This window comes from Lycorma delicatula, chromosome 7, assembly GCF_047948215.1.
Source record: "Lycorma delicatula isolate Av1 chromosome 7, ASM4794821v1, whole genome shotgun sequence".
Lineage (NCBI taxonomy): Eukaryota > Metazoa > Arthropoda > Insecta > Hemiptera > Fulgoridae > Lycorma > Lycorma delicatula.
The window spans coordinates 13804174-13831163 of NC_134461.1; the positions used below are offsets into that span (position 1 = coordinate 13804174).

The 26990-nt window shown below is 33.0% G+C and overlaps 1 protein-coding gene across 2 annotated transcripts in view; it reads left to right on the forward strand.

Annotated features, from left to right (window-relative positions):
- Positions 1 to 26289, forward strand: part of Cyt-b5 (Cytochrome b5) — a 79489-nt gene extending 53200 nt beyond the window's left edge. The window contains exon 4 of one of the 2 annotated variants that reach the window (XM_075371802.1): positions 19553 to 19628. In XM_075371802.1, coding sequence (XP_075227917.1) covers positions 19553 to 19610 — 58 coding nt within the window. In that variant the 3' untranslated portion in view covers positions 19611 to 19628. Of the gene's footprint in view, positions 1 to 19552; positions 19629 to 25647 lie in introns of those variants that run through there. The other variant, XM_075371801.1, reaches the window with a different exon arrangement.
- The last annotated feature ends 701 nt before the right edge of the window (positions 26290 to 26990 follow it).

Sequence of the window (26990 nt, forward strand, 5' to 3'; positions counted from 1 at the left end):
AAGACTTTTATTGAAAAATTATCGTCTGTTATTAACAATATGTCGCGTTTAAGTAAGTATCACTGGTGGTACTCGTTTATAAAGATTTTTTATTCTTCTTTGCCCTGCAAATGTGTATCTGTTTGAGAGTGTAGTGATAATTTTTTTAATTAAACAATTTGAAAGTAAAGAGTGTTATTCACGCATGTAGTTATCATTTATATTACGGAGTTAAATACCTGTACTTGTATCAACTGTGTACACACATTTTTTTAATGCGATTAGGCAACACTTAACCTGTTACTGTACTGATAATAGTTACACACGTGCACGCACACACACACACACACATATATATTTTTTCTTTCTCATTTTTTATTATTGTTTGTATTATTATTAAATGTTTTGTTTTATGTTAATATAATATTACATTGTTATTCATTTAAATTATGTTTCCCGGTCGAACTATATGTAATACTGCAGCTGACTGCTGACATTTCTGCTTTGTTTTCGTTAAAGCTAATATAAAAAATCTGGGCCGTGTTGAAAAATAAAAATAAACTTAAAAGAAACTAGTAAAGATTCTAATTTTTAATGTTTATTATTGTTTTTTATATATTTTTTTTTGTTTCGATTTACCTTGCTATATTGTGTTTGGTTTTCTTTTAATTATGTTGTTTGATGTGATTATTGCTTGTAACTCTTGTTATTATATATGGATATTTTCACATTCACAAATTTTAATGTCGGCTTATTTATACCTATTTACCGACACGGGACCGAAGTAAATTTAGTTGTATAAATCTTACTTATTTCATCTGTACGATAGTTATATATTGTAACGTCGCTTTACCGAATTTTAAAGACCGCGTTGGACCGCAACTCCCTCCTAGCACGCGTTAATCTATTCTTTACCTCGTAATTTTTACGAGATCCGTAATCAGACGTATCTCTGACTTAAATTTTGGAAAGTTCTATGTCGACCTGGCATTTTTAACGCGCTACAAAATTCATTTCTCATCGTCATAAAAAAATTAACTACGATTTGTCTTTGTCCTTTGAGAGAATGATTAAATTAAGATATTATTACTATTCGATCCGGTAGTTTCTTTTAGAGCGTATTTACCTTATAATTTTGCTATCGAGGTATATATTATTCGATAACATGAGCGTACGAATGCAGTATGTGTGTGTGTGTGTGTGTGTGTGTGTGTGTGTGTGTGTGTGTGTGTGTGTGTGTGTGTGTGTGTGTGTGTGTGTGTGTGTGTGTGTGTGTGTGTGTGTGTGTGTGTGTGTGTGTGTGTGTGTGTGTGTGTGTGTATAATATATATATATATATATATATATATATATAAATATAAAAATATAAATTATAAAATAAAACCAGTATTTGTAAAAAGTATTCAGACGGGTGATGTACGACCGAAAGTAAAGTTAAAGAAAACCTATAACACTTTCACGATTGACGTTCTCGACGTGGAATTCCTTTATATATAGGGAGTACAGTATAGAATTGTTAATTATTGACGGGTTAAAGCAAAAATCAGTGGATGTATCGGGACGTCTATTTCTGGATCGTTATGATAGATGGGATGCAATTTTTTTAACGTTTTATGGTTTTTGATAAAACAAGGATTTCATTAAAATCAATGTTAACGTCAAAAGACGGTTCATTCAGAGCTGTCGTTAAAGTTCGCCGAACGAAAAAATTTCAACACGAAAAATCATGGCTATTATTTCGAGGACCAAAACAATATTTTTACGATCGGTGGATTTTATAGAAATAACAGTACTTGTAATCGATGAGTAAATATTTTAACAGTACACCACCGGAATCAAAAGATTTACTCATTTCCCTCATCTCGATAAGCGGTTTGCTTCTCTGCGGTCTGATGAGAGGGAGGAATGAAAAATAGCGTCGTTTTGTATGGAATGGAAACCGGCTTAATCCAGGAGATAGATAAATTTGTATACTCAAGATAAGAGAGGGCAGCTTGTTACTTAAACAGAACAACTTTGCGAGTAATATTAATCGTATAAAATAAACAATGTCGGCCAAGATAACCGTGTTGCTACAAATATTTATTTGATTTTGTATGTGGTTTTATGTATATTGTCTCGTGTTCGCGGCTCGATCAGGATATTGAGAGTTTGACCATTTTGAATGTTTATATAATTACAGTTTATCGGTTTACAAACATAATTAAAAGAAGACAAATCAATATTAATGTCAATGGTGGTGATAATAATAATAATAAGCGACAATAATCAATCGATTAATACATCGCATAATCAAAACAGTAACAATCATAATATTTCACATCAAATAGTCATTAATGTTAATAATAATCGTAATAACAGACAAAAAAATCTCATATTAATAAATAGGACATTGCAAAGTCCATTAGACAATATTGGCAACAGTAAACAATAATAATATTACATGTTTATAACAAACAAATAATCATAATGTCAGTCGTAATAATAAATAGAGATTATATACAAAACAGAATTTAGAATACTCGTCAGGATTTATTCCAGGGAGATAAATAGAAAACCAGAATTCAGACCCGTTAACAAAAGATATAGCATAACCGCTAGTCTTAACACTTTTAACTACTAGTCTTGTATTAACAAACGATTGTGCACTAGGTACCGCAGGTATAAAGTTCTTTCACTGGAAAATACCTTTGGCGTTCACAAATAAAACTGCCGTAACAGTATACGAATGAAATTTAGTACGTTATCCCTTTCAGTTATAGTTTTACAGTAACTCACCGACAGTATTTTTTGTTTACTGGAATTACTCGTGACGTCACCTTAATCGTGTCCAGCTTAATTCATACTGTAAATTTGCTCCTTCACTGTCCTTGCAGAAGGCTGTTGCTGACTGACGTCTCGCAGAACCGATTTTTAAATGGTTTTCCCCCTTAGTATTTATACTTCTATCATATTTACCTGCCGGATCGGACCCGACCCGAAGCGTGAGACGATCGAACGAGTTCGTTCGTTCTCGTGCATTCCTTATTCCGGTCCGGTAGCTTTTCTCACGTTATAACCGTCTGTTTATCGTGTGTCAGAAGGCAGTATTACAAGAGCGAACCTGTTACCTTTATTAAAAGGTTCCTTTTGGAGTTCCTTTATATATATATATATTATTAATACAAAACTGGTCTTTAATTTTGATTCGATTCGCCTTGCTAATTAATTTAATCAAAGTTTTATGAAATTCAGAGTGAGAGTTTTTTAATCGGACGTTGAAAATGTATCGGGTAGGTTATTTATAAAAATATAAATTAATTATTAAAAATGTTATTAATTTTTTTGTGAAAAATAGTAAACGGTATTAGTTTTGAAATGGGCTGTGATGCGTTGAAGAAACCGCAAAGGAAGTCGAAGAAAGCAAGAAGTTGTAAAGTTTGATATTTTTTTTTAACAAGAGCATTTATAATCTTGAATAGATCTACGACCCCAATTAAATTCAGTTACCCGCTTTTTTTACTCTCGAATACGAAAGGGGAGAATCGTTTCAAGTGGAACGTAACTCTTTTTGAACGTCTATCTAGGTATAATTTATAACAATTTGAACTTAGATTGTATTATTTTACGAAAATTTCAGAAGGTGTTCGCTTTACTCGATCGTGAAAAACAATCGATTAACTCACGCGCCTGAAACTTCGCAGCACGCCATCTTAAGGGATCATATTTGACAAACGTAATAGTAATTTGATAATACTTGATCTTTGTGTCAGGTCCCGTTGCCGTTTAATGTGAATGATTGAACCCGTTTAACGTGGTTTCTTCTGCTACTGGAGTTTAACTTTACCGTACTTGTGAAAATACACATACATATTTACGTAAGTGTAACCGCCTAAAACATTTCAGGCGTTACCATTTTGTTATATAGTTTACTGTTACTTAAGCTTTTCTAGGTGTATATTCTCAAAACCCACCGGGTCGGTCTAGCGGTGAACGCTTCTTCCCAAATCAGCTGATTTGGAAGCCGAGAGTTCCAGCGTTCAAGTCCTAGTAAAGCCGGTTATTTTTACACGGATTTGAATACAAGATCGTGATACCGGTGTTCTCTGGCGGTCGGGTTTCAATTAACCGCACATCTCAGGAATAGTCGAACTGAGAATGTACAAGACTACACTTTACACTCGTACATATCATCCTCATTCATCCTCTGAAGAATTATCTAAACGGTAGTTACCGGAGGCTAAACAGGAAAAACAGAGATAGAGGTGTATATTCTCAACTTTATTATAATTATTATTATTAAAGGATTGTACTGTGTTTAGAGTTTGGAAGGGTACTTTTGAAAAAATACATACAATTAGACAAGTATTTTATATAAATATTTAGGGAATTAAATAAACGTTAATGTTTCTGCTGAGGTTTATAAAATTTATGACAGATGTAATATGTAAGGTTATATGTACTTGAGTAAGCGCTTCTGAAATTAATACAGTGTATAGATCGTTTCTTGATTTCATCTTTTCGTTTTTCACTCGTTTGGGAAAAATCATAAAAATTTTAGCGAATCGTTTTATAATTTCATTACCGTTTTTATTATTTCCTTTAAAGGTTTTGGCTATCTCGCATATTCGGATGGTTGTTATGCGTTAGGTCTACGAGCCTTTCTTCTTCAGGATCCCAGTCGCATGTAAACAGACCTTCGACTGACACTTAAAAGGTGATTACTTTATTTATTTTTATGATTATATAAGCTGGTAATTTACATTCTGATAAATTCTCACCGATCGTGTATGTGTTTTCTGCGTGCAACTTTTAATCAGATTTCTTCGCTAGCCTTATTTCTGTGATTATCCGAATAGTTCTACACGCTGTTAAAAATTATTCAACTTGTTATCTGCAGATTGTTTTCTGTATCGTCGTCTCGATCGAGAGTTAAACGATAGCCCGGGTAAGTAAGTCCAGGAATCCGTTTAAGGATCATCTCGTTTAATATTATCTTACTAGTAATCGTTTCTTTTCCCGTGAATTCCATTTTTTTCGTTTTACCGGTGGAGGCTTTACGGTTAAAATTCGCTGCGGTTTACTAAATCTAAACGAAGTCATTTGTAATTCGTCTTTAGTTTTCAGCAAGGACGACGTGTCGTCAGCAAATAATAAACGATTCGAAAAAGTATTTCCTAATGTCACACCGAATGGCGCTTAATATTAATATGGAGAAGACGAGCGCCTTCTCTATATTATGTGAATATATATGTTAATACTTGTCTTATGTGTATAAGACGCTTGAGTTCTCCGCATTAATATAAACGATCTGAATAAATATTACAGGCGATAAAGATAATCCTTATCGTAATCTTAAATTATCGTTTAAAAGTTTGTTTCCTTCAGTCATTCTTATTGCTGTTGCGTTATATAAGCTTTAATATAAGCATTTACAAACTTTAAGCGGTTACACGCTTTAATATAAACGTTATACAAACTAAAAACGTTGTCCGTACAGGACAACGTCTCCTTTTAAAACCGGTTTGTTTCTTCGCAATCGAACTTCAGCGATCATCTGTAATCTGGCTGTAACGATCTTATATTTTTTATGCTGAGTTTAGTAAAGAGAGATACTCCTATATTTTTTACAAATATTTCTTTTCGCTCTTTCGTGAATCGGTTGCAGAGATTAGCCGTTCCTGAGGTATCCTCAGTCGCGATCAACATATGTCGATCGAATGAAGAAAACTATATTTTAAAAGAATACCGCCGTATTTAAATAATTCTCCATTAATTCGACGACTTCCATCGGCCTTCCTATTATTAATTAATCTTAACGCTATATTTAATTACTTCAAAGCGATAAAATCCGTCAGTGCCGGTTCAGAAACAAAATCTGCAGCCTTCTCTACAATATCTACTTCATTACACTCATCGACACCAGACTACGAAAATAATCAAACCGTTCCTGTTCCGAGTTCATCTCCGATTTCGCATCACCTTTCTTCTCCGTATTCATTATCTTCAATATTTTGTACGCGTAAGCCTATCGACCGTATAGATCGTGTTCTAAGGAGTATACACAGTAGGTCTGAAAAGTTCCCGAACTAAATTTCTGTAGTCGATACAAGTAGCGCCATCTCTCTAACAATCAAGAAACTATGTAGTACAATGTCTGACGAGTTTGTGTGCAGAATTTCATCGCGTTTCGTCGCTCCAGTCTCGAGTTATATTCGGCCGCGTACGTTGTATTCGTGTGACCTTGTGCGAACTCGCGACATGGAACAGAGAAGCGCAATGAAATGTTATTTTCGGCTTCAAAAATCTTTCGTTGAAACTTATTCTACGATACAGCAAGCATTCGGTGATGAAGCCGGATCTCGTACTACAACATACTCGCGGTGGAAGCGGTTTAAAGACCGTAGAAAGTCGTCGGATGACGACAAATGAAGCTGGAGGCCGTCTACAGCTGTTCACGACAGAAACGTTGCGGAAGTGCACGCGCTCCTGCTTGAACAATTTCATCTTAACCTTCGGGCCGTAGCAGAAGAGCTAAAAATCAGTAAAGACCCGGTACGTACAATTCTAACAGAAAAAATAAACCGCCGAAAGGTATGCTCCCGTTTCGTTCCGCACTTCATGACCGAAGAACAAAAACAGGTGCGCCTTTCTTGCGCTCAAAACTTCGTTGAAACTGCCGATAGCGACCCGAATGTTTTGCAAACAATTGTAACCGGGGATGAAAGCCGGTGCTTCATGTATAATCCGCAAACAAAGCGTCAATGCGCCGCTCGGTTGAGTCCTGGAACGCAAAGACCGGCGAAAGTCAGGCGGCAAAAATCAAGATCGAAAACGATGTCGATCGCATTCTTTGACTCAAAGGGCCCGATTCATCGTGAATTTGTTCCGACCGGTCAAACCGTGAATTCTAAATTCTATTTGGAAGTAATGAAACGCTTGATGCGTCGCATTCGTCTAATCCGGCCCGAGTACCGGAATCCGGGTAGTCGAACTCTCTTGCACGATAACGCCACGGCACACACGGCAACAGTTTTAACACATTATTACGCCGCATATCAAATCACCGTCTTATCCCACCCGCCCTGTTCGCCCGACTTGGCTCCAGCAGACTATTTTCTGTTCCTGAAATTCAAGTTGATGAAAGGCCGCTTTTTCGACGACATTCCGGTCATTCGAAGGGTTTGCACAGAGCAGTTGAAGGAGATCCCACAAAGTGATTTCTCCAGAGCGTTTGACGGGCTCTACCGGCTGCGAGTGTAAAGTAGAGAAGGGTTCTATGTAGAGGGCTATGTGAGTAAATTCGTTTATCTTTAAATCTCTATTTTTATTTAGTTTAGTTTAGGAAATTTTTAGTCCTACTGTGTATAAATGTTCCCCAGCCATTTTTATGAACTACTTCCAGTATTTTTATTTTGCAGTATTTCTCTTCCGCTTATGTAACTGATAATCACATTCACAGCTAGTCTGCAAATATCTGCGGTACACTCTTTTCTTTTCCTATATCACAGTTTCCAAAGCTCTCGTTCCAAACTCTTAGACCTCTTTTCCTTCTATTCTTCACCCTTTTGACCAGCGCTTCATCTCCAGCTTTCGTAACGGCTGTCATGGCATTTACCTGTTCGATTTCTATATGTTCAGCAGTAGGAGTCGCTGAACAAATATTTATTCGGTCTATTCCGGTACGATTATTTTATACCGTCTTCTTCCAAGAACTTAATATTACACGCTGATTTCTGTTCGTTTCTTGTTTCTTATTTCCACACGGGGCCGATACCGTCCAGCGGGGTATCGATCTGGATTTAATTCTGCTCGTCTGTAAGCGTTTTATCTATTCTAGAATCGACCAAAATATAATTATAAAGATCTCGTGACTCTCTCGCTTCCCGTGTATATTTATTAATGGTCCTCTTGAAAAAAGTATTAGTTATCTTAAAACCATTCGTCACAGCCCGGTTAAATAGTCTCGATCCGCTATCATTAACTGCAGGTCACGAAAGCGCAATCCGTATTTGCTATCAGTCTGTTTCTGACTCTGCCGTTAAAATCACCGGCCACCACTACGAAATCGTTTTTATTTTTACCCTTTTTTTCCCTGTTCAGCCTCCGGCAATCACAATCGGGTATTACATAAGATATTTATGTCTTATATTTGTGCAGTCTACAAATTTCAACGGAAAAACCAAATGATATTCCGATTATAAAAGTAGAAACCGATTAATGAAAATTTCTGAAGAATAATCATCCATCAAACGAATCCAAAAATTAAAAAAAAAAAAAAATTAAAATATTTATCCCGAATATTTTAGAAAAAGATGGAATAAGACCCAGAACACAAAAATGGAAGCGGCCTTTAATATTAGAAACAAAAAAAATAAATAGATTTCTCAGGAAAATGTAGTAAAAGTTGAAAAAAGACTTTTAATAAAATCCAAGCACCAAAGTTCGAAGACGATATTTTTAAATTAAAAAAGTTTACCGAATTTTGAAAAAAACTACGTCGACGACCGTATTACGAGAAAAAATAAGACTCAAATTTTACGGTCATCTTAATAGAACGGTTGAAAATAGGTTAACGAAACAAATATTTAACTTTTTTTGAGAAAAAAAGTGAAATAAACCGGTACAAAGAATCTAAAAACATTTAAAATTATTAAATATTTGAAAATAAATAATTTTTGAGGGAGAGATTTTTGGAAAACTAGAAAATAAATCAAAATTTCCAGAGAAACAGAAAAGGAAACGGTGGATGAACCGAAAAAAGTTAAGGGAAAGAACGAAAGAATTTTGGAAAAAAGAAGTCAAGGGACTACACATACGTGGTTATTATGAGGTCCAATTGCAAAAATATCTTAATCGACTCGTTCTTAATATATAAAATAATTTTTTTTAAATATATTTTATTATTTTCACGACAGTCGTACAGTCGTATATTAGAACTATTATTTTTTCGGGTACTAACATTGTTCGGGTAGAGTATATTAAGTCTACTTGCATGTAAAATAGCTTATTTTAACAACGAGATATATATAATCGTAAAATAGAAAATTTTTTAGAGTCCACAGTATTCGATAAAAGCGATTATTTTTCTTTAAAAACAGATTTACTGCTCGAAGTATTAAAAATGTAAAAACAAGTCTGTTCCTAACGGCGAATAAAATATGTTATATAAACTTCAAAAGAGTATTAAGCGTATGTAACGAAACGATTTTAAATTAAAAGCTAGCCTTGGTAATAGGCGTACGTATGACGTAAACGTCATACGTACGCCTTTTATTCGACGGAAAATATCGATTAATCGTAGTCGATCGGTATGAATATCGCATTGATTTATTGTTTTAATTTAAAAAAATGAGCTGTGAAAATAAGCGGTCTGATTTTATTTAAATTTCTTTTGACGGACGTTATTTGTTCCGAGACCGGACTACATTGCATTAAACCAGTGTTCGAGGTTATGTACTTGTTATCGAAAATAGAGAGATAGGCGTCCAAGGTCGGCCGTCTTGGCTTAGCTAAAGGACGATACGTTCTTTCTTTCATTATTATAATTATTATTACAAGCATTGTACGTAATAACGTTCGCGTTTATCTTCGCACGATATATACTTGTAAGTAACAAACAGGTATTGGATTGTTTATCGTTGACATTTCACTATCGTATTCGACTGCACCGTTGAATTTCTGCGATTATTTTTAAACGCAAATTTTTTTGGTAGGACTAGATGAGATCGGTTATTGTATAAAGATTATTTAGGAAGAGGTAATGACGTCATTTCTTAATTAATTATTTACAGATTTTCGTTTGATGAACAAATAGCATTTAGTTTGTTAATAGGTCATCTATTATAGGTCATCACTTATTTAATTTTAATAGGTCATCTCTTATTTTATTTCGATTTTTTCGTAATTTATGCTTAATTAGATTTGTTACGCGATCTTTATCGGAAGGAAAGTAGGAATCAAAAAAATTCGTACTAACCAAAATTTGCCGATGATTTGGTTCGTAACGACAATTTTTCCTATCGTTATTTAATTCGCGTGACCTGTGTAAACGGTTAGGATTATCGAGAAAATTTGTGTAAATTTAAGTTTTTATACTATCAGGGCCGAAAATATTTTAGAAATGATTTATTTTTATGTTTGTTTTTTATTTCATTGGAAAAGTTCAAATACATTTCATAAGATTTTGAAAAAAAAGAAGATAAAAATTAAATTATGCCGATATATTTAAATTAAAATGAAAAAAAAAAAATATTAATTACTTTTTTTAACGGCGAATCGATGGTAAATGAAAAATATTATTCAGACAATGTAGTAGTATATTTTTAAAGATAGTGCAAGTTGAAAGTTCAAGTGTTACTTTTTATGCAATCTTTCATTTAACATTTTTAAACTAGTAATAATGTGTACTGAATTATATTGTATTTGGTAAATAAATAATAGTGTTTAAATATCCTTCTCACTCCCTTACTCTTCACCCTCTTTTACACATGATTGAAACATACTTATTGATTGTCATCCACGCTTTCTCAATAGAGGTTTTTCGATATTAATATAATAGAACACAATTGAGATATCTAAGAAACCATCTACTTCTAAAGATTATGCCACCTGATTTTAATTAAAAAATAATTCAGCTATTTTTTTCTCAACAGGTTAAAATTATAAAAATATTCAAATCACGCTTAGCAGGTTTGTTCAAAATGTTCTCAGCTTGACACCAAGGTGCCACAAGTACGATCACATGTATATTTGTTGGGTTTAATCTTTTAGATGACTTACTGTTTCAGACAGCTTTTGTACATTACGGTTTCTTTTTTCTTGTATTTAATCTCACTATTTTGTTCATTTTTTCTGTCATTTCTTTATGTTTTACCTATTTCTTGATCGATTTCTCTCATCAGTAAATCTGTATCGTACAGTATTTTTGTAAATCATTTCTTACCGGTAAAAGACCTATGTCTTATGTAAATGTTTTTATTTTTTCCTTTGATTATTACTCTCCTTTGAATCTTTTTTTTATACTGGAATTATACGCTTTTATAATTTCTACTTGATTTTTTTTATGAATTATAAATATCTTTTTTGTCTACATTTCAATCTTAGATTCCTTGATATTTTAAACAGCATTTTCCCGATGTACATCATTAAATTCCCTTTTATCATCGATTATTTAACAATTTATTTATTTTAGTTTTCCTTCTGATATCGGTTGGAGAATTGAACTACTTCCTTTCTCCTGTGGTCTTCATGAAACTTAATCGGTCCTAAGTACATAACATTTGCTTTTTTCCAGCATTTATTATCTTTATTTAGAGAGTACACTGTCTGCACAAGAAAATTGTTGAGAAAGAATACCTTTTCTTTTTTCTGTTTTGCCTCTGTAACCACCATAAGGTATTACTTCAGAGGATGATATGTTTGAATGTAAATGGAGTGTAGTCTTGTACAGTCTCAGGTCAACCAATGCTGAGATGTGTGGTTAGTTGAAATCTAACCAACAAAGAACACCGGTATCCACGATCTAATACTCAAATCCGCATAAAAGTAACTGCCTTTGTTAGGATTTGAACCTTAGAACTTTTGACTTCGAAATCAGCTGATTGTGATGATGAGTTTAACCGCTAGACCGACCTGGTGGGTTGAGAATATCAATTTACACTAAGTGTAGAATATAGAAGCAGCTGTGTGGATAAAATACTTTGGGTGTATAAAAGAAACCGTTAGTTTTAAATTAAATTTTACGAATGGCAGATATAAAAATTACACTAATTAAATTAATAAACCTTGAAAGATCATATCTGACATTTTTTTAAGCTTTTAAATTTTGTTGTGGGCCTTGTTTGCAGCTTTGCTGGCCCAAATAAAATATTCAGTTTCTTTTCGTATTTTTACCGGTATGCTGATTTTTAGTTATTGCGGTCTTGTTTATCTTCTGCTTGCACACTGTCAAGATCATCACTAATGTTCTCTTTAGTGACTGTATAAAAAGAACAGTGCAGCTATTTTATCACTGCTGTGCACTAACATTGCAATTTTATCAAGTCCTGTTATAAAATGGGAAGCAATTAGCTGTACAATCAATTTATTTCCTCTACAGTATTCTTTGTTACAATTGACAAGGCAAGCGACATGTCACTTTTTTGATCCTTACAAATCAATATTGATTGTACACCGATCATGTTGTCAGTTTAGTGTAGGGAAATCCCACCATCAGTGTTATTCACCTTTGCATAATAAATTCCTATCCTTTTCATATTGTCAGCAAAAATTATGAAAGAGCATCCAATCTTCTTTCTTTGTATTTATGCCAAAATAGGCAAGGAGCTCAACTACTTCTTATATACACTGCAATGGTAATTCACCGATACTGATCGTTTCAACTCAGTCTGATATTGACTTTCTTCATAAAAGTCAAATGTGTACCATTCACTTCAACTGAGCTCATTCCCAGACTGATGATGACTTAGAATGGAATATAATAATAGAATAATCCTAAACATTAAAGGAGTTTCCAATTGCTGGAAAAGCCCATTACAATATAATGGGACTCCATTGAGGAATGTTTGTGTCAACCTTCTCATTTTACTAAATAAACAAAATTTTTGCTGTAATCTCCTTTTTACATTTCAACACTTTTCATAATAGTATTTTTATTATGAAAACTTTTCCACATACTTAAGAATTCAATTCCGTATTGTATAAATTTATAACTATAGTCTATACATTTTCTTTTCCAGTGTGTGTGTCAAATATCCATGAAATAATAATATTTTTTATTGCAATATTATTTGTATTATTTTAACAATTACAACTAGATGCAGAATACAATTTTATTAAACTTAGAATTGAATATTTTATAAATAATGTTACGTTTAGATGAGTATATTTATTTATTTTTTAATATATTGTATTTAAATCGATGATTAATAAATTTAAATTTATTAATTAAAATTCAGTCAATAAATAAAATCATTTAGCTTTTCTTGTCCCTGTCATCAAGCAATGTTTCAATTGTAATAAGCCTCATCTTTCTAATTCTTTGTTCATCTAAATTAGCTCCTTTCCTAAACCTTGGATCACCAGAAACACCACCTCCTTTCCTAAAACTCAGACCACCGTGACCAGGTGGGCCACCTTGTCTGTCATGAGCAGCTGGGTCAAACAGTAATGCCTTTTTATACTTCTCATCAAAAATGACACTCGCTAAAGATCTTTTATTTACTACATGAAAAAGATTAGTGGTGCGATTATAGCTTGCAACAGTATAGTAAAACATAATTAGTAAGCGAGTTAAAAAAAAACTTACCGCAGCAATAATACACAATGCGACTTGCAAAATTATATTTTCAGGACGCATAAGATTTTTAGTGAGTTGACGTAAACTGTAGTTATTCGTTAAAGCTGAAGAATACGATTGAAATGCGAGATTTTGTATCAAATTGGGTATATAATGATGAAGAATTAAACAAAAACAGAAAAAGATAACTAAAATCGTTAAAATAATTCCGATAATATAATGAGCAGTTTGTCTTAATACATCAAATGTAGGATAAAGAAACCAAAAAAATATTAATCTGATAAAAACAGTCGATGTAAACAGAGCGATAAGCACTGTCACAAAGTATTCATGAACCATTTGTTTATAAAGATTGAAAAATACAGGAGTAAATAATTTGTTTCTTAATGCTTCATTTGAAAATATATCAAGTTTTAAATGAAGAAGAGTTAATAATACAGCTGTAGAACCTAGAAAACATGCTATTAAACTTAGTACGTTTGAAACTTTTCGAAAAAAATTCTTCAACTCGTATAATTGTAACAAATACATGGTACGTCCATGTTTTCTGCTGCAGCGCATAACCTTGATGCTACCTGTTCCAACATAAAATTGACTTGCATAATGTTTAATTCATATGATTTCTGTCGATCTGTTAATGGACTAATTAAAAACTTATGTAACGCATGAATAAATATAATTCTTATGTCTCATTTAATGAGTTTAATGTACGATTTTAATACCCAGGAGTTATAAACTATTAATTAACACTGTATTTATTTTTAGTAAAGCCTTGAAGATTTAAAACTAGAAGCTTAATAAATGTCAAGATATGAGTTGTAGGTAACCAAACCAAAGTTTTCTGAAAGTGTCTATTGATCCATTGTAATAAAAATTAATGAAATATTACACATTTTTTAACACGCATGATAAAGTTACATTTAAGTTTGTAATGAAGTACAAAATGTTCTGAAACTAAAAAATAAATTGAAATTAATAAAGTAATTAAATTACATAAAGTTCTTAAAAACACTTAACTTTTATAATTCAGTAAAATATTGTGTAATTTAATATCCATATAATTCATTGTTTTCCAAATCATGTATTAAATCACTGTTTAATGAGGGATAATGGTTTTCTGTAGATTAATACTAAAGAATGTTGTTCATTTTATTAATCGAATGCCTGTAGAGTGAGTCAATCAAAACAAAAATAAATTGTATTATTTGACAATATTATTACCTAATAATAATTTTCTGAATTATTAAAAACAGAGAAAATGAGTCTGATAATCTGATCGATTGAGTGTAATCAAAGGGTTAATAACATTTTTTCTTATTGTTTCACAGTGGTATATTTTTCATGCGCTTTCTGTGTAGCTTCACACCCTTTCTCTGCCACCTCCACTTAATAATACTAAGTTTTTAATAAAAAAAAAAAAAACTTGCAGCGTAATCTCAATAAAATAATAACTTTGTACTAAGTTTACAATGAATTTAATGAAGCTCATTTAATCTTCTAAGTGTTGTTCAGATGTTACAAAATAAGTGTAAGAGTGTAAAAGTTGGTAATTTGGTAAATCCATTTATTCATGAATGATATTACTTGCTCTTAAAAATTTTATAGCGAATTTGAATTAATTACAGGAAAATTCTTAACATAGTTTTAATCGTGTGTTTTTTAATTAATATATAATTAAAATATTTTACCCTAAGTAATTCATTTTTAACACATATCCGTTCAGTGCATTTTCTAAATGTAAATTTTCTTAATTATATTGTTAAATGTTTTGATTATATTAAACTGACCTACTCATAAATTTAAGTGGATGAGGAAAACAATGACAGGATGTTAGGTTTGTAATATTCAAAACTTGTTGACAGAAAGTAAAGATTTTCTCTTTCTCATTATGAACGTAAATTCAGAAATGTATTTATTAAAACAATGAGTAATTAAGAATGAACTGCGACCATGCATTTTTATTAACATTTATTTATTCTCTTCTTAGTTTTCTCTTATTGGTGTTTGTCAACCTAGTAAAATTCTTTCCTGTATTTCTACAGAGTCATCCTGATTGTCTAAACCAGCGATTCTTAACCTTTTTAGTTCTGTGACCTACAAAAAATAAAAAAAAAATATATGATGTATTTCACACACCCCTCCCCCCCCCCCGACCCATGCCAATGAAATCTGGTTAAAACTATTTAATGTGTTGATACTGACTGATATGAATGAACATAAAAATACACTTGAAGCGTCTTATCTCATAGCATTAGGAGCAGCTAAGACGTCCAAATCCCATGCAGTTGCAGAAAACCTCATATTGCCTGCTGCAACTGATACAGTTAGTGTTTTAACAGATGTGGAAGAAGCAAAAAGATTATGCTTTCTAATGACACAATATCAAGGCTCGATTACATTGCTGCCAATGTTTGCAATCGGATAACCCAGGGCAACAGAAAATAATTTTTTGAAAACTTTTAAGATGTTGATTCTATGTTTTATTTGGTGCTGAACCCTATCTGACTTCAGTGTTTCATATCACTCACAGTTTCATCACGACGTCACTTTGTTATAAACTAGGAAATTAAGGGAACATAGGATAAGAATTAAAAAAAACTTAATCGTTTTTAACTTTTTAAAAAGTATGAATAAAGCTTTTATTAAAGTATAAACATGAAAATACTTCTTTAGTACATAAGCTTTATGTATCCATTGGCTTGTATTTCCTTTCCCTCGTCTCTTAAAAGCTTCTGCTATAGCTTTTTCTTCTGTGTGTCGCTTGCTGAACTTCTCGGTGAAGTGACCAACAGTAGTCTCCCATCATATCGGTATTCCAGCAGCCCTGATACCATCTTTCCATCGATTTGATATTTTTATGAAAACATTCGCCTTGCTCTTCACTGACATCACCCAAATTGTCTGGGAAAAAGTCAAGGTGACTGTTCAAAAAGTGAATCTTCAGGCTCATTAAACATCCTAACTCTGAACTTTTCCTACATGTTGACTGCAATAGAAATATAATGCAGGTCCTTTTTGTTGCCAAAGAAATCGGTAACAACCTGCTTGAATGATACACAAGCCTTCCTTTCCTTTAAAGCCATTTTTGATTTAAAGTTGGAATCAAACATCATTTTTCGGATGTCAGGCCCAAGAAAGACGTCTTCTTTCAATTTAGCTTCTGATAGATACGGAACTTTCTCACTGAGATAACACTGAAACACTGTCCATCTTTGAGTAAGGCTTTCACAAACTGTTTCATTAGGCCTAATTTTATGTGTGGAGGTGGCAGAAGAACGTTTTTCAGATCCAAAATTTTCTTGCACAGAATGTTCTTTCATTTTCTTGCAGGCCATTTTTTTCTTGACCGATCAACATCAGTCCTTTGCTCTACTATTAACATTAGAAACATAGGAATTTGGTAAAATTGCTTTGCTGACCAAGGAGCATGGATGAAACTTTCAAATGGCCACTTATCATCCAACCACGAGTGGAATATTATTTTATTTAAAACTTTCCTTCATATGCACAGTAAGAGCAACAGACATTGGTGCATAAATGTGTTAACCATTGTGTAACAGAACAGCCTTCAAACTATTTTTAGTAGAATCTGTGAATGGCCTTCATCCCTTCTTTCTGTGTTCAGTTTTGAATTCATATATCAAACTGGCAATATCTGAGCAGTGTACTAAATCACTTTCTTATTTGAAAAATTCAGAAATTTTTTTTCTCTCTTCTATATATGTAAATGATTGCTTCTGCTGCCAACAAGTTTTTTTCTTTGAATCTGAAGCCAAGCAGTTCAGCTTTTTCCTTCATTAAGCCCAATTCCCTAACCAAATCATTTAGCTCAGTTTGAGTAAACAACTGAGGTTCAAAATTTTCTGTTGTTCATTGAAACTCATCATCTGCATCAGACATATCCAGGAAACATCATCAAAACTCTGTGGTGGTTCAAGGACATGAAGATACGGGACCATGGCCTACTAGCCAGATGGCAGATGAAAGATTAGGGTATCTTATTACTGTTTTATTTTTTGAGTTGTAATCGGTAACATCAACGCTACAAAAGTAACAATCACTAGAGTAGTTTATTGGCTTCCTCCATATCACTGGAATAGCAAATCTAATAGCTCGGTTCTCCATTTTCAACCATTTTCTAAGATTTTCAACACACATAGCATACCTGATGTGGCGCCCAAGATTTATCCTGATCACCAAGTTTAGTTCCAAAGTATGAGAAATACGCATTTAACAAAATCTTTAATGTTTTTTAATTACAAATTTACCAGAAATATAACAAAGCCTGTTAGAGAAATTCTTACAAACATGACTAGCCATTGTACTAAGCTGTGCACAAAATGTAGAAACGTGAGGTTCAGTTGATTGTAACAAAAAAAACAGCTGTAAGTAAGTAGTTAATAGTCCATGTGTATTGCATCAATTTGACCACTGCCATCTGGATATAAACCAATTTTTACCACTAAATACCTAGTAATAGATTTATAATAAAATATCATTGATTTCACTAAAGATTTCATTTCTTAAAATATTCAGTGTTGAAAAGTTAAAAAATGGTGGGTGACACGGCTTTTTTGTCGTTATATTTGTTTTCAGCACGCTAGAGTCTACAAGAATTAGATTAATTCATTCAAAAGTTTTTTTCATCGTTGGCCTGTGTAATTCAGCAGCGAGTTCAAGTAAATGGTTTAGTATTCAATTTGATAAATCAACAAATGCGGGAAACATTTCTCAGTTCTTATGATTTGTGAGATATGAATGTGATTAAGAACAGTTCAATCAAAGAAAATATGTTGATTTGCAAATCAATACCTGGTCGTGCAACAAAACAGTGTCTTTTTGATGTTTTGTATGGAGATACTAGAAACTATAACATAGATTGGACAAAATGTATTGGTTTGCTTGGCATTTCTCCCGCCACCACCCCATTCGGTTGCCCTAAAGCATAAGACCGAATGTCTGTGACACAAACTGCTATTGAGCCTCGAAACAGTTTAGCGACCAGTGTCCTAATTAGTTCCTAGCTACCCTAAAAGCGAAAGCGGAATAAGCGTGGTACCATACACCACCCGCTTGCTTGCGTGTCCCACCGACCATTTATCATATATCACTAAAATGTGTAGGCGCACCCCGTCAACTACTAAAACATTTATGACAATCGATAATTAAATTTATCTCTTCAAATACAGCAATTCGCTGACACGCCTAGGCCGCTGAATTCCAACAACTACCTGTCCTCCATAAAAGCGCTTGGAACCTTAGCCAGCCATATCTCGGTAAGCTTCCTACAGTAGCGCGGTAGGACTCTTTACCCTTAGGCATGATGTCGGACGGTCACTACCTATGGGTCCGTCCATTGGCCGAGGCCGCCGTAGGACCATATCACAGCCAGTCTTGATGGCACGACCGAATTGTTCAGCCATCAATTCCCCCTCCTCACTGTGCTCCACACACCATTCCAACTCTTGGAAGTCAACCGCACACTCGCACCACAGGCTGTTTTGATCCAGGCCACTTAGGTTATAGTGACCTGAATTTGAAACTTTTGGGACTGCCACCGTAAACTGTCTCAGAGGTTATAAGCCTATGATTACTCACACTGGCCTTGGGGCAGACAGTTCAACTACTTGGTACACCTAAGCAGATTGCCTGTCACCAAGGTGACATCGATGTAACTTTACTCCAGTTCGGAAGAGAAAGTTGGCGGTTGTTCTGCCTCGTTATGCAAGCAGAGGTTCCTGGCTTCAACAAACTGTGCGAGACCAGTGCCTCTGGGCTCAGTGTGGGTGAACCCCAGGCGGAAGACTTATTGTTAGCGTCCAGAGCAACCAAGTTCACAGTTTGGACCAAATGTATTGCAGTATGTAGTGATTGTGCAAAGGCGATAACAGGAAAGAACAATGTACTTCTCAAAAAATTAAAAGATTGTCTTATACCAAGGGAGAATTGTTATTATTTTAGTGATTGTTACTTTTGTAGTGTTGATGTTACCGGTTATAACTCAAAACATAAAAAAGTAATAAGATAACCTAATCCTGCCATCTGTCATCTAGTCAGTAAGCCGCGGTCCATATCTTCCTCTTGCAGAATGGACGCACTGCTTCCTTCACAGACATGCTTTAACCGCAGATAATATGCCAGAAAATCTTATGTAAACTCTTTATAAAGCTGTAAAAAAGGTTAATTTTATTAAAAGTTGAATATTACAGAATAGGCATATAGGCATTATAGGCATATTACAGAATATGCGATGATATGGGCAAAAAGAAAAAAAATCTCTTCTTTTCCATACAGGAGTCAGGTGGTTATCACGGGAGAAAGTATTAACCTGGTTGTTGGAATTGCAGGATGAATTAATAATATTTTCCAGGTAAAACAAATGCCATTCTTAATGTTTTTACAGAATAATGTTTTGTAAAATATGTTGTAGTATATGTTGTTGTTTGCTTAAGTAGCTGATGTATTTTCACATTTAAATGACTTGAATATGAATTTATGAGGACATGATAAAAACAATTTATTTATCACAGACAAAGTTCATAATTTCATTAAGAAGCTTGATATCTCTGAATTATTCGCCTTCAAAGCAAACATTTTTGATATGTTTCCATTCCCGATTATATTGAGAATAATTTGGATGAAGCCACAGTTTTTTTTTCACAGTTTGGATAGCATGAAGATGCATTCGTATGAACTAAGAATTCAGTTGACAAAGGGTTTCCTGGAAGATAAAGATAATTTCTGTAAGAGATGGGTACTGAATCTGTTTAGTGAAAATGTTGCAGGTGCTAATTTACCGATTAAGATTCACGATCAGCTAATTGAAATTTCTACTGATAAAACATGACAACCACAATTCACACATGAAGATTTAGATACGTTTTGGTTTGCTCGTCGAAGTATATATGGACATTTATTCACAGATGCATTGAAAGTATTAATCCCTTGGCAGGTCCTACCTTTTTTAAAAGGGTTTTTTGATTATTGTTGCGGAATCATCTTTTATCGCTTGAAATCAGTTTGCTTTTATGTGTTTTTAACATAGATCACATGTGGAGAAACTTTTAAATGAAAAACAAACCCGACCATCTTGTTAATTTATTTTCGTTACATGCGTACTTATAAATGTACAAAAGTAAAATATTTATAATAAATGATTTAATTTCTCTTAAAATGATTTTATTATTGTTGATGTGTGAAGTTGTAGGCAATTTCGAGACCCCCAGGTTCAGAAGGTTTGGTCTAAACTAATTAGGAGAGAATTTATTAATGAGATGAGGGTGGATAACCCCAAAAAATTTTATTTATTAAGAATTATTGTTTTTATGGTTAAATAAGCTTTATACATAAGATGCAAAATTTAACAGACTGAGAACATTACTCAAAACAAAATTTAAACAAAAAAGGTACAGTTGTTACCATATCAAAGAAACCGGTTGTAAATAAATGCAGGCATTGTTGCAATTTAATTTCTTAGCCATTAATGATATTTGATGTAACTGAGAATGGCAATTACATTATTGTAACTGAAATATACAAATCTTCAAGCAGTTGATATTTCAATGGCCTTTTTAATGCCATTAGAAAAGTAATTAATGAATTTAGGGAAGTAAAAATAGCTGACATTCATCGACGAATAAGTAATGTGTACGTTGAAACTTCAAGGAGTGACAGCAAAGTGCGACAATGGTCCAGGAACTTTAAAGCAAGACGTACAGATGTTCATGATGCAGGCGGTCAGGGAAGGAAGCGAGTGTCAACCGATGATCTCGTTGAGCGAGTGGATGAGGCGATTCGAGAAAATCGTCGATTCACAATTTCTGTATTGAGTGATTCATTACCTGAAATTTCAAGGTCAGTTCTCTACACCATTGTGAGCCAGAGACTTTCAGTACCGCAAACTGTGTGCGAGATGGGCTCCCAAGATGCTGTCCGACCATCGCAAAACAATGAGAATGGACGCCTTCGTAATGTTTCTCCAGCGCTACTACAATGAAGGAGAAGATTTTTTTAACAAAATTGTCACAGGGGAACGAGACATGGGTCCATTTCGAAACTGAAGAAACAAAAGAACAATCCAAACAGCAGATGCATTCTCATTCTCCCAGTAAACCAAAGAAGTTCAAGCGAACCTTCTCCAACAGAAAGCGCATGGCTACTGTGTTCTGGGACCGGAATGGAGTTCTCTTGGTGGAATTCATGGAACGTAGCACGACCATCTCTGCAGCCTCATACTGTGTGACTCTTCAACGTCTGTGAAGGGCAATTCAGAATAAGCGGAGAGGAATGTTGTCATCAGGCATTGTCTTTCTCCATGAAAATGCTCGGCCGCACACTGCAGCTGTAACAAAGAACCTCCTGCAGCTTTTTCGTCAGGAAGTGTTTGGTCACCCACCATACAGCCCGGACGACTCCATCCGATTTTCACCTCTTTGCTCACATGAAACGCCAGCTAGGAAGTCAACATTTTGGCACAGACATCGAGCTGCAGACCAACGTAGAAACATGGCTGAAAACACAGGCGGCTTCGTTCTATGGCGAGGGTATTGGAAAGTTGGTACCATGTTACGACAAATGTCTAAATTGGAGTGGGGACTATGTAGAGAAATAGCATAACTATGTAAGTACTTGTTACAAATAAAAAAATTTTTATTTTCACTGTGGTTTTAATTTTATGACCGATTGAACCTTGAAAAAAAATAATCCTTGTATATAAGCAAAAATATCATGAAGTAAGCAGGCATTTAATAAGAAGGGAAGGCTGTTGTGTGGAAAGTTAAACTTATTGTTAAGGAAGAGATTAATTAAATGTTTTATCTGGAGTGTAGTGCTCTATGGAGCTTAAATGTGGATGATCAGAAAGGCAGTCAGAAAATGAATTATGCTTTTGAGATGTGGATGTGGCACAGATTGATAAATGCCAGATGGCAAGACCATGTAACAAATGAAGAATTACTGAGGAGAATCGGAGAGATCAGGAAAATGTTAAACCTGATATAGGAAAAGGAACTGGATATGACATTGTATGAAAAGATGGAAGGAAAGTAAGAAGAAGGATGAAATTTCAAATGATAGGTCGAATTACGGAAAAGGGAAAATATGCTGAAACAAAGAGGTTAGCAAAGAATAGAACAATATAGAGAGCAGCAGCCATGACAGGACCTGCTGTTTATTCACTTTTCTGTGAATAAAAATCTAAGTAAGCTTCTGAGGCCTCTAGATATTAAACATTGTATATGTACTTAAAATGATGTAGATAGTGAAGTAATTTTTTTTTTCATTACCCGTTTAAATAATACCTGTTTCTAAGTAAAAAAGAAAAGAAATAAAATAAATTCAAAATTTCAAAAGGACTATTTAAATTTAAACTGAAACTGTTGGGTGGTATCAATTTAAAGTTCAGTTAAAAATTTTCCAATAAAAACTAAAATTAGGCAAATACCTTTGTAGAGAAAGAATTATGGTCAGAAAATAAAGAATAGTTTCACAGAAACATTTAGCAATAACCGATAGGAATATTCAAAATAATTTTGGTGGTAACCGATGCTACTGTATCGGTTCAGTTAAAAATGTAGAATTAAATTTAAAAGTAAAATTCAGATTACGAATGAATTATATTATTCTTTTTAAATGCGGGAGATACTGAAAATCAAGTCTTTTACACTAAAATTGATACCAAAATCAATATAAGTATTAGTACACCAGTAATTAGTGTGTGACGAAAAGGGAATGCTTGATAGGTACAGTGGTTGAAGAGATGGTTGAGGGAAAGAGGAAGAGGTAGAATGCAATAAAAAGACAGGAAAAGTATGAAATAATAAAAGAACCACAGAGTGGAGAGAGGCCACGAGAGAATCTGTCTTTCAAGCAGAACTACTGTTGATAATGATGAATTAGTGTAATTGAAATAAATGTAATTAGTTAATATAAATAAGTGTTTTATATACTTAAGAATTAGTGTGTATTCCTCAAGAGTATACAATACATGAAAATTTCAGAAAGAGTTATGGATTAAGAAATGATGTTGCTGATTTGGAAAACATTAAAGAAGAAACAATAGTCTCTTAGCTTCCTGTGAGCGGAAACCGTCTGTAGTAAACTTTCAGTGAAATTAAAATTTGTGTTATATTTGACTGCAGATTCCCTGTGTAAGCACCCTTTACATCTGACTACAGGGTTTCTATTGGGTTTTTTTTGTATTATCTTGTGTTTTTTATTTAAATGTTTCTTAATGTTATGTGTTTTTTTGGGGGTATTTTAATGTAAAAGAGCCCAATCTCACAATTCTATTGGTGATTTTTTCTGTTTTCAAACTGTGACAAGAGCTAATGACCTTTTAAGTCGATGCCCATTTAACTCCAAAAATTCTTAATTTTGCTTTTATTTTTTATTTAAATTCTGATGAGTTAGGTAATTCAATTAAGAAGAAATTACACAGTAGGGAGATCAGATATCTATTACCACAAACTTGTACTGTACAAATTCATTCTTCAGAGAGTTGATATAATGTGTAAATTAATAAAACATTGCTATTTTTCTGATTACTTTAAATTCAGTACAACTAGATCACTTAATAGAAATCAGTTTTTGCTTATTTGAAATTAAGTTAGATGTTAGAATGAATAAATTTATAAATAATCAGTATGGCTTTTGGGAAGTTTTATTTGCTATAACTGCAGAGATTGATGTTATTGATAAATCATAGATCAGAATATAAATATTAATTGGTAGGTTTACCTGTTGATTTGTGAAAGTCATTCAATACATTTTTCTTTAACTTGTTTTTTGGAAAACTATGAAATCAGTTTCAAAATATTTTTAGATGTTTTATTATCCTGATTAAACCATACAGTTACTGAAACTTGTAGTTGAAATGAGAAGAATAATTTTGTGAAATTTTAATCCATTTGGGAATCGGTTAATTGTGTACTACCTCATTCAGTGTAAGACGTTTTTTTTACACGACATATTTTTTCAATTGATTATATATTAGATGAGTAAGCTAAGTAAAAAAATGTCTTCCTAGTCTTATTATATTGTCTTTCTCTTTTTCAGGAAAACTATTTCAACAAGATGCTAATTGTTTTGGCTTTTTAAACTATTTAATAAAATTTAGTCGTAAATGAGTTAATAGATTATAATACACAAAGAAATCTGAAGTCCTACTTGTAAGTGCAGACATCCATAGCTGATCGGTGTGTCCCTGTTTTTCACCCATATGTTTGTGAATTTAAATCCGGTTACTCCCTGGCTATACGAGGTGTGATAAAAAAATACGGTGAATGAATTTTTATAGCAGCAACTTTCGACGCTACATCCATATGCTGTAATTTGTCCAATAGCGTGATCGACTGAGACAGGCAGGGACAAGTTGTAACACGTTCGAGCTTGTCAGTCAGCTGCCAGAGCCGCTAGAGTGAGGTTGTGTTTATCGTGTCTGTCGCGCAACATGGATTTTGAACAACGCATTAACATTAAGTTTTGTTTTAAGTTGCAAAAGAGTACCAAAGAAGCTCACGAAATGTTAGAATCGGTGTACAGTGATAATGTGGTAACTTTGAAGATTGTTTACAAGTGGTATGACCGATTTAAAAACTGAAATGAGTCTGTTGAAGACGAGCAGTGTGCGGGACGTCCAGTAACCTCAAAAACAGTTGAAAATGTGTAAAAAGTGGAAACAATGGTTCGTTCAAACAGGCGAATTACTATTCGAAAGACTATATCGGAAGACCTTAATATCTCGTACGGATCTGTTCAAAGCATTTTAACTAATGAGACGAGCGAGTGCAAAATTTGTACAGCCAAATTGTTCTTAGATTCTTAGATATTGCTCTAAATATAAGAATAAAAAATATAGATAGAGTTATTCGGTTTGTTCTATATATGTACATGCGAGGTCTTTTCAAAAAGTATTTAACCATAGTCTGTTCCAGTTTTAGTTTCTTTCGAACTAATGTTGCGATTCTACAGTCTTAATTCAGCAGTCTTTTCACCTATGAAAAAATTTGTCAAAAGTTTAACCGTAGCAATTTCAGAAGAGAACGAAGAAGAGGAGAACGAGAGTTTTATCATTATGTCTTCTTGGCTGTAAAGTCAGGAGACTATATCACAGAGGCAAAGTAGGACTTCTGGACACACAACGTTTTGGTTAGATTCATGGTGTAATTCATTCTGCCGAGGTGTAATAAAGTGTGCCACTTTTATTACTTCTCATTTGTTATATATAGTAAATCATATAGTAAATAGTTATATAAAGATAAAAATGATATATGTGACAATATCCTCTAAATTTTATTTATATTTTTTATTTCAGTTGCTTTTGTGTTATTTATTTATAATTTATGGTTCTTTTTATTAATAATAACATTTCTTTTTATATTTTATTTCAGTTCCTGGAAGTCATGGTTGATACCGGTAGCATTGGGAATCGTTGCAACTATTGTATACAGATTTTTTTTTATAAATCATTAAAAAGTTTTAATGGGAAATAGCTCTCTCATAAAAATATACAATTATTATTTATAAATAAATATTTATAAATAAAATTAGAAAAAAATAAAAAACAAATAACCCAACTACAATCATTATCTTGCCTAATTGATTGTTGTTTCCATATTTATGTTCACACAAACAAATAAAAATATGAGTTTGCGATTGCGTTAACTATATAACTCATAGTATATGGTGTATAATTTAATTTAGTTATGATGTCATCAACTATTAAAATGTTATATATTTTTATTATTATAATTGCTATATATATTATAGATTTTGTATGGTGTATAACTGTTGTAACTACTTCCTCTTTTTTAATGGTATGGTATTACTTTTATTTTTTTCTTCTGTATTTTAATGTTAATGATGTAATTAGTTACGTAAATTATTTTATGTATTAGTCAGCTAAAGCTGGCTTGTGGACCATAATTTTGATTTTCCCCTCCTTCATGATTATAATAATCAGATGTTGATGTTAATAGTGATTAAGATAAAGTGTAATATAATAAATATTATTAAATATACAATTAAATTAATATCACTGTTTTAATTATTTTTTCTTCATATTGAAATAATAATATGCTTAAGGCTATATCACTTGAACTAGTTTTAAGTTCAAATTCAACTCATTAACTAAGTAAACCTGGAACTTAAGTTGCTGCTATTTACCGGTTGAGCTGCAGCAAAATATTACTGAGGCTGTGGGTTCATGTTGGTATTTTATATTAATAATGTACATTTTTTTTAGAAAAATATTTATTAATATAAAATGTCCGTAATTTTAGTACTATTATTGAATAAATTTCATTGTCATTGAATAAATAATAGTACCAAAATTTAGACTAGTAGACAATTTATATTAATATTTTTCTAAAAAAAATGTACATTTTATTTACATTGACAAATTTAGGCACTTTCCACCTGTCTGTGAGCTTTCTTATTCCAGTCAAAAATTATTTACTTTGCTATCCAAGCTGTTTTTGACCTCCTCATTGTTGCTGAACTCTAAATTAGTTGTACCTCCTGATCAAACTTATGAAAAGCTTCTGTGTCTTTTTTGAGCGGTATGGGAGCCAGTATTATTGTTCAGTTTAATTACTGCATCTTTTGAAAGCAAAGCAGGATGTTTCCTCCCACTTTATTTTCTAGCACTTACTTCATTTTTGATTGAATTTCAGCCAGTTTTACACCTTCCAAAAATAAAAATCTTATATCATGCTGTTCTTCCACGGTACAA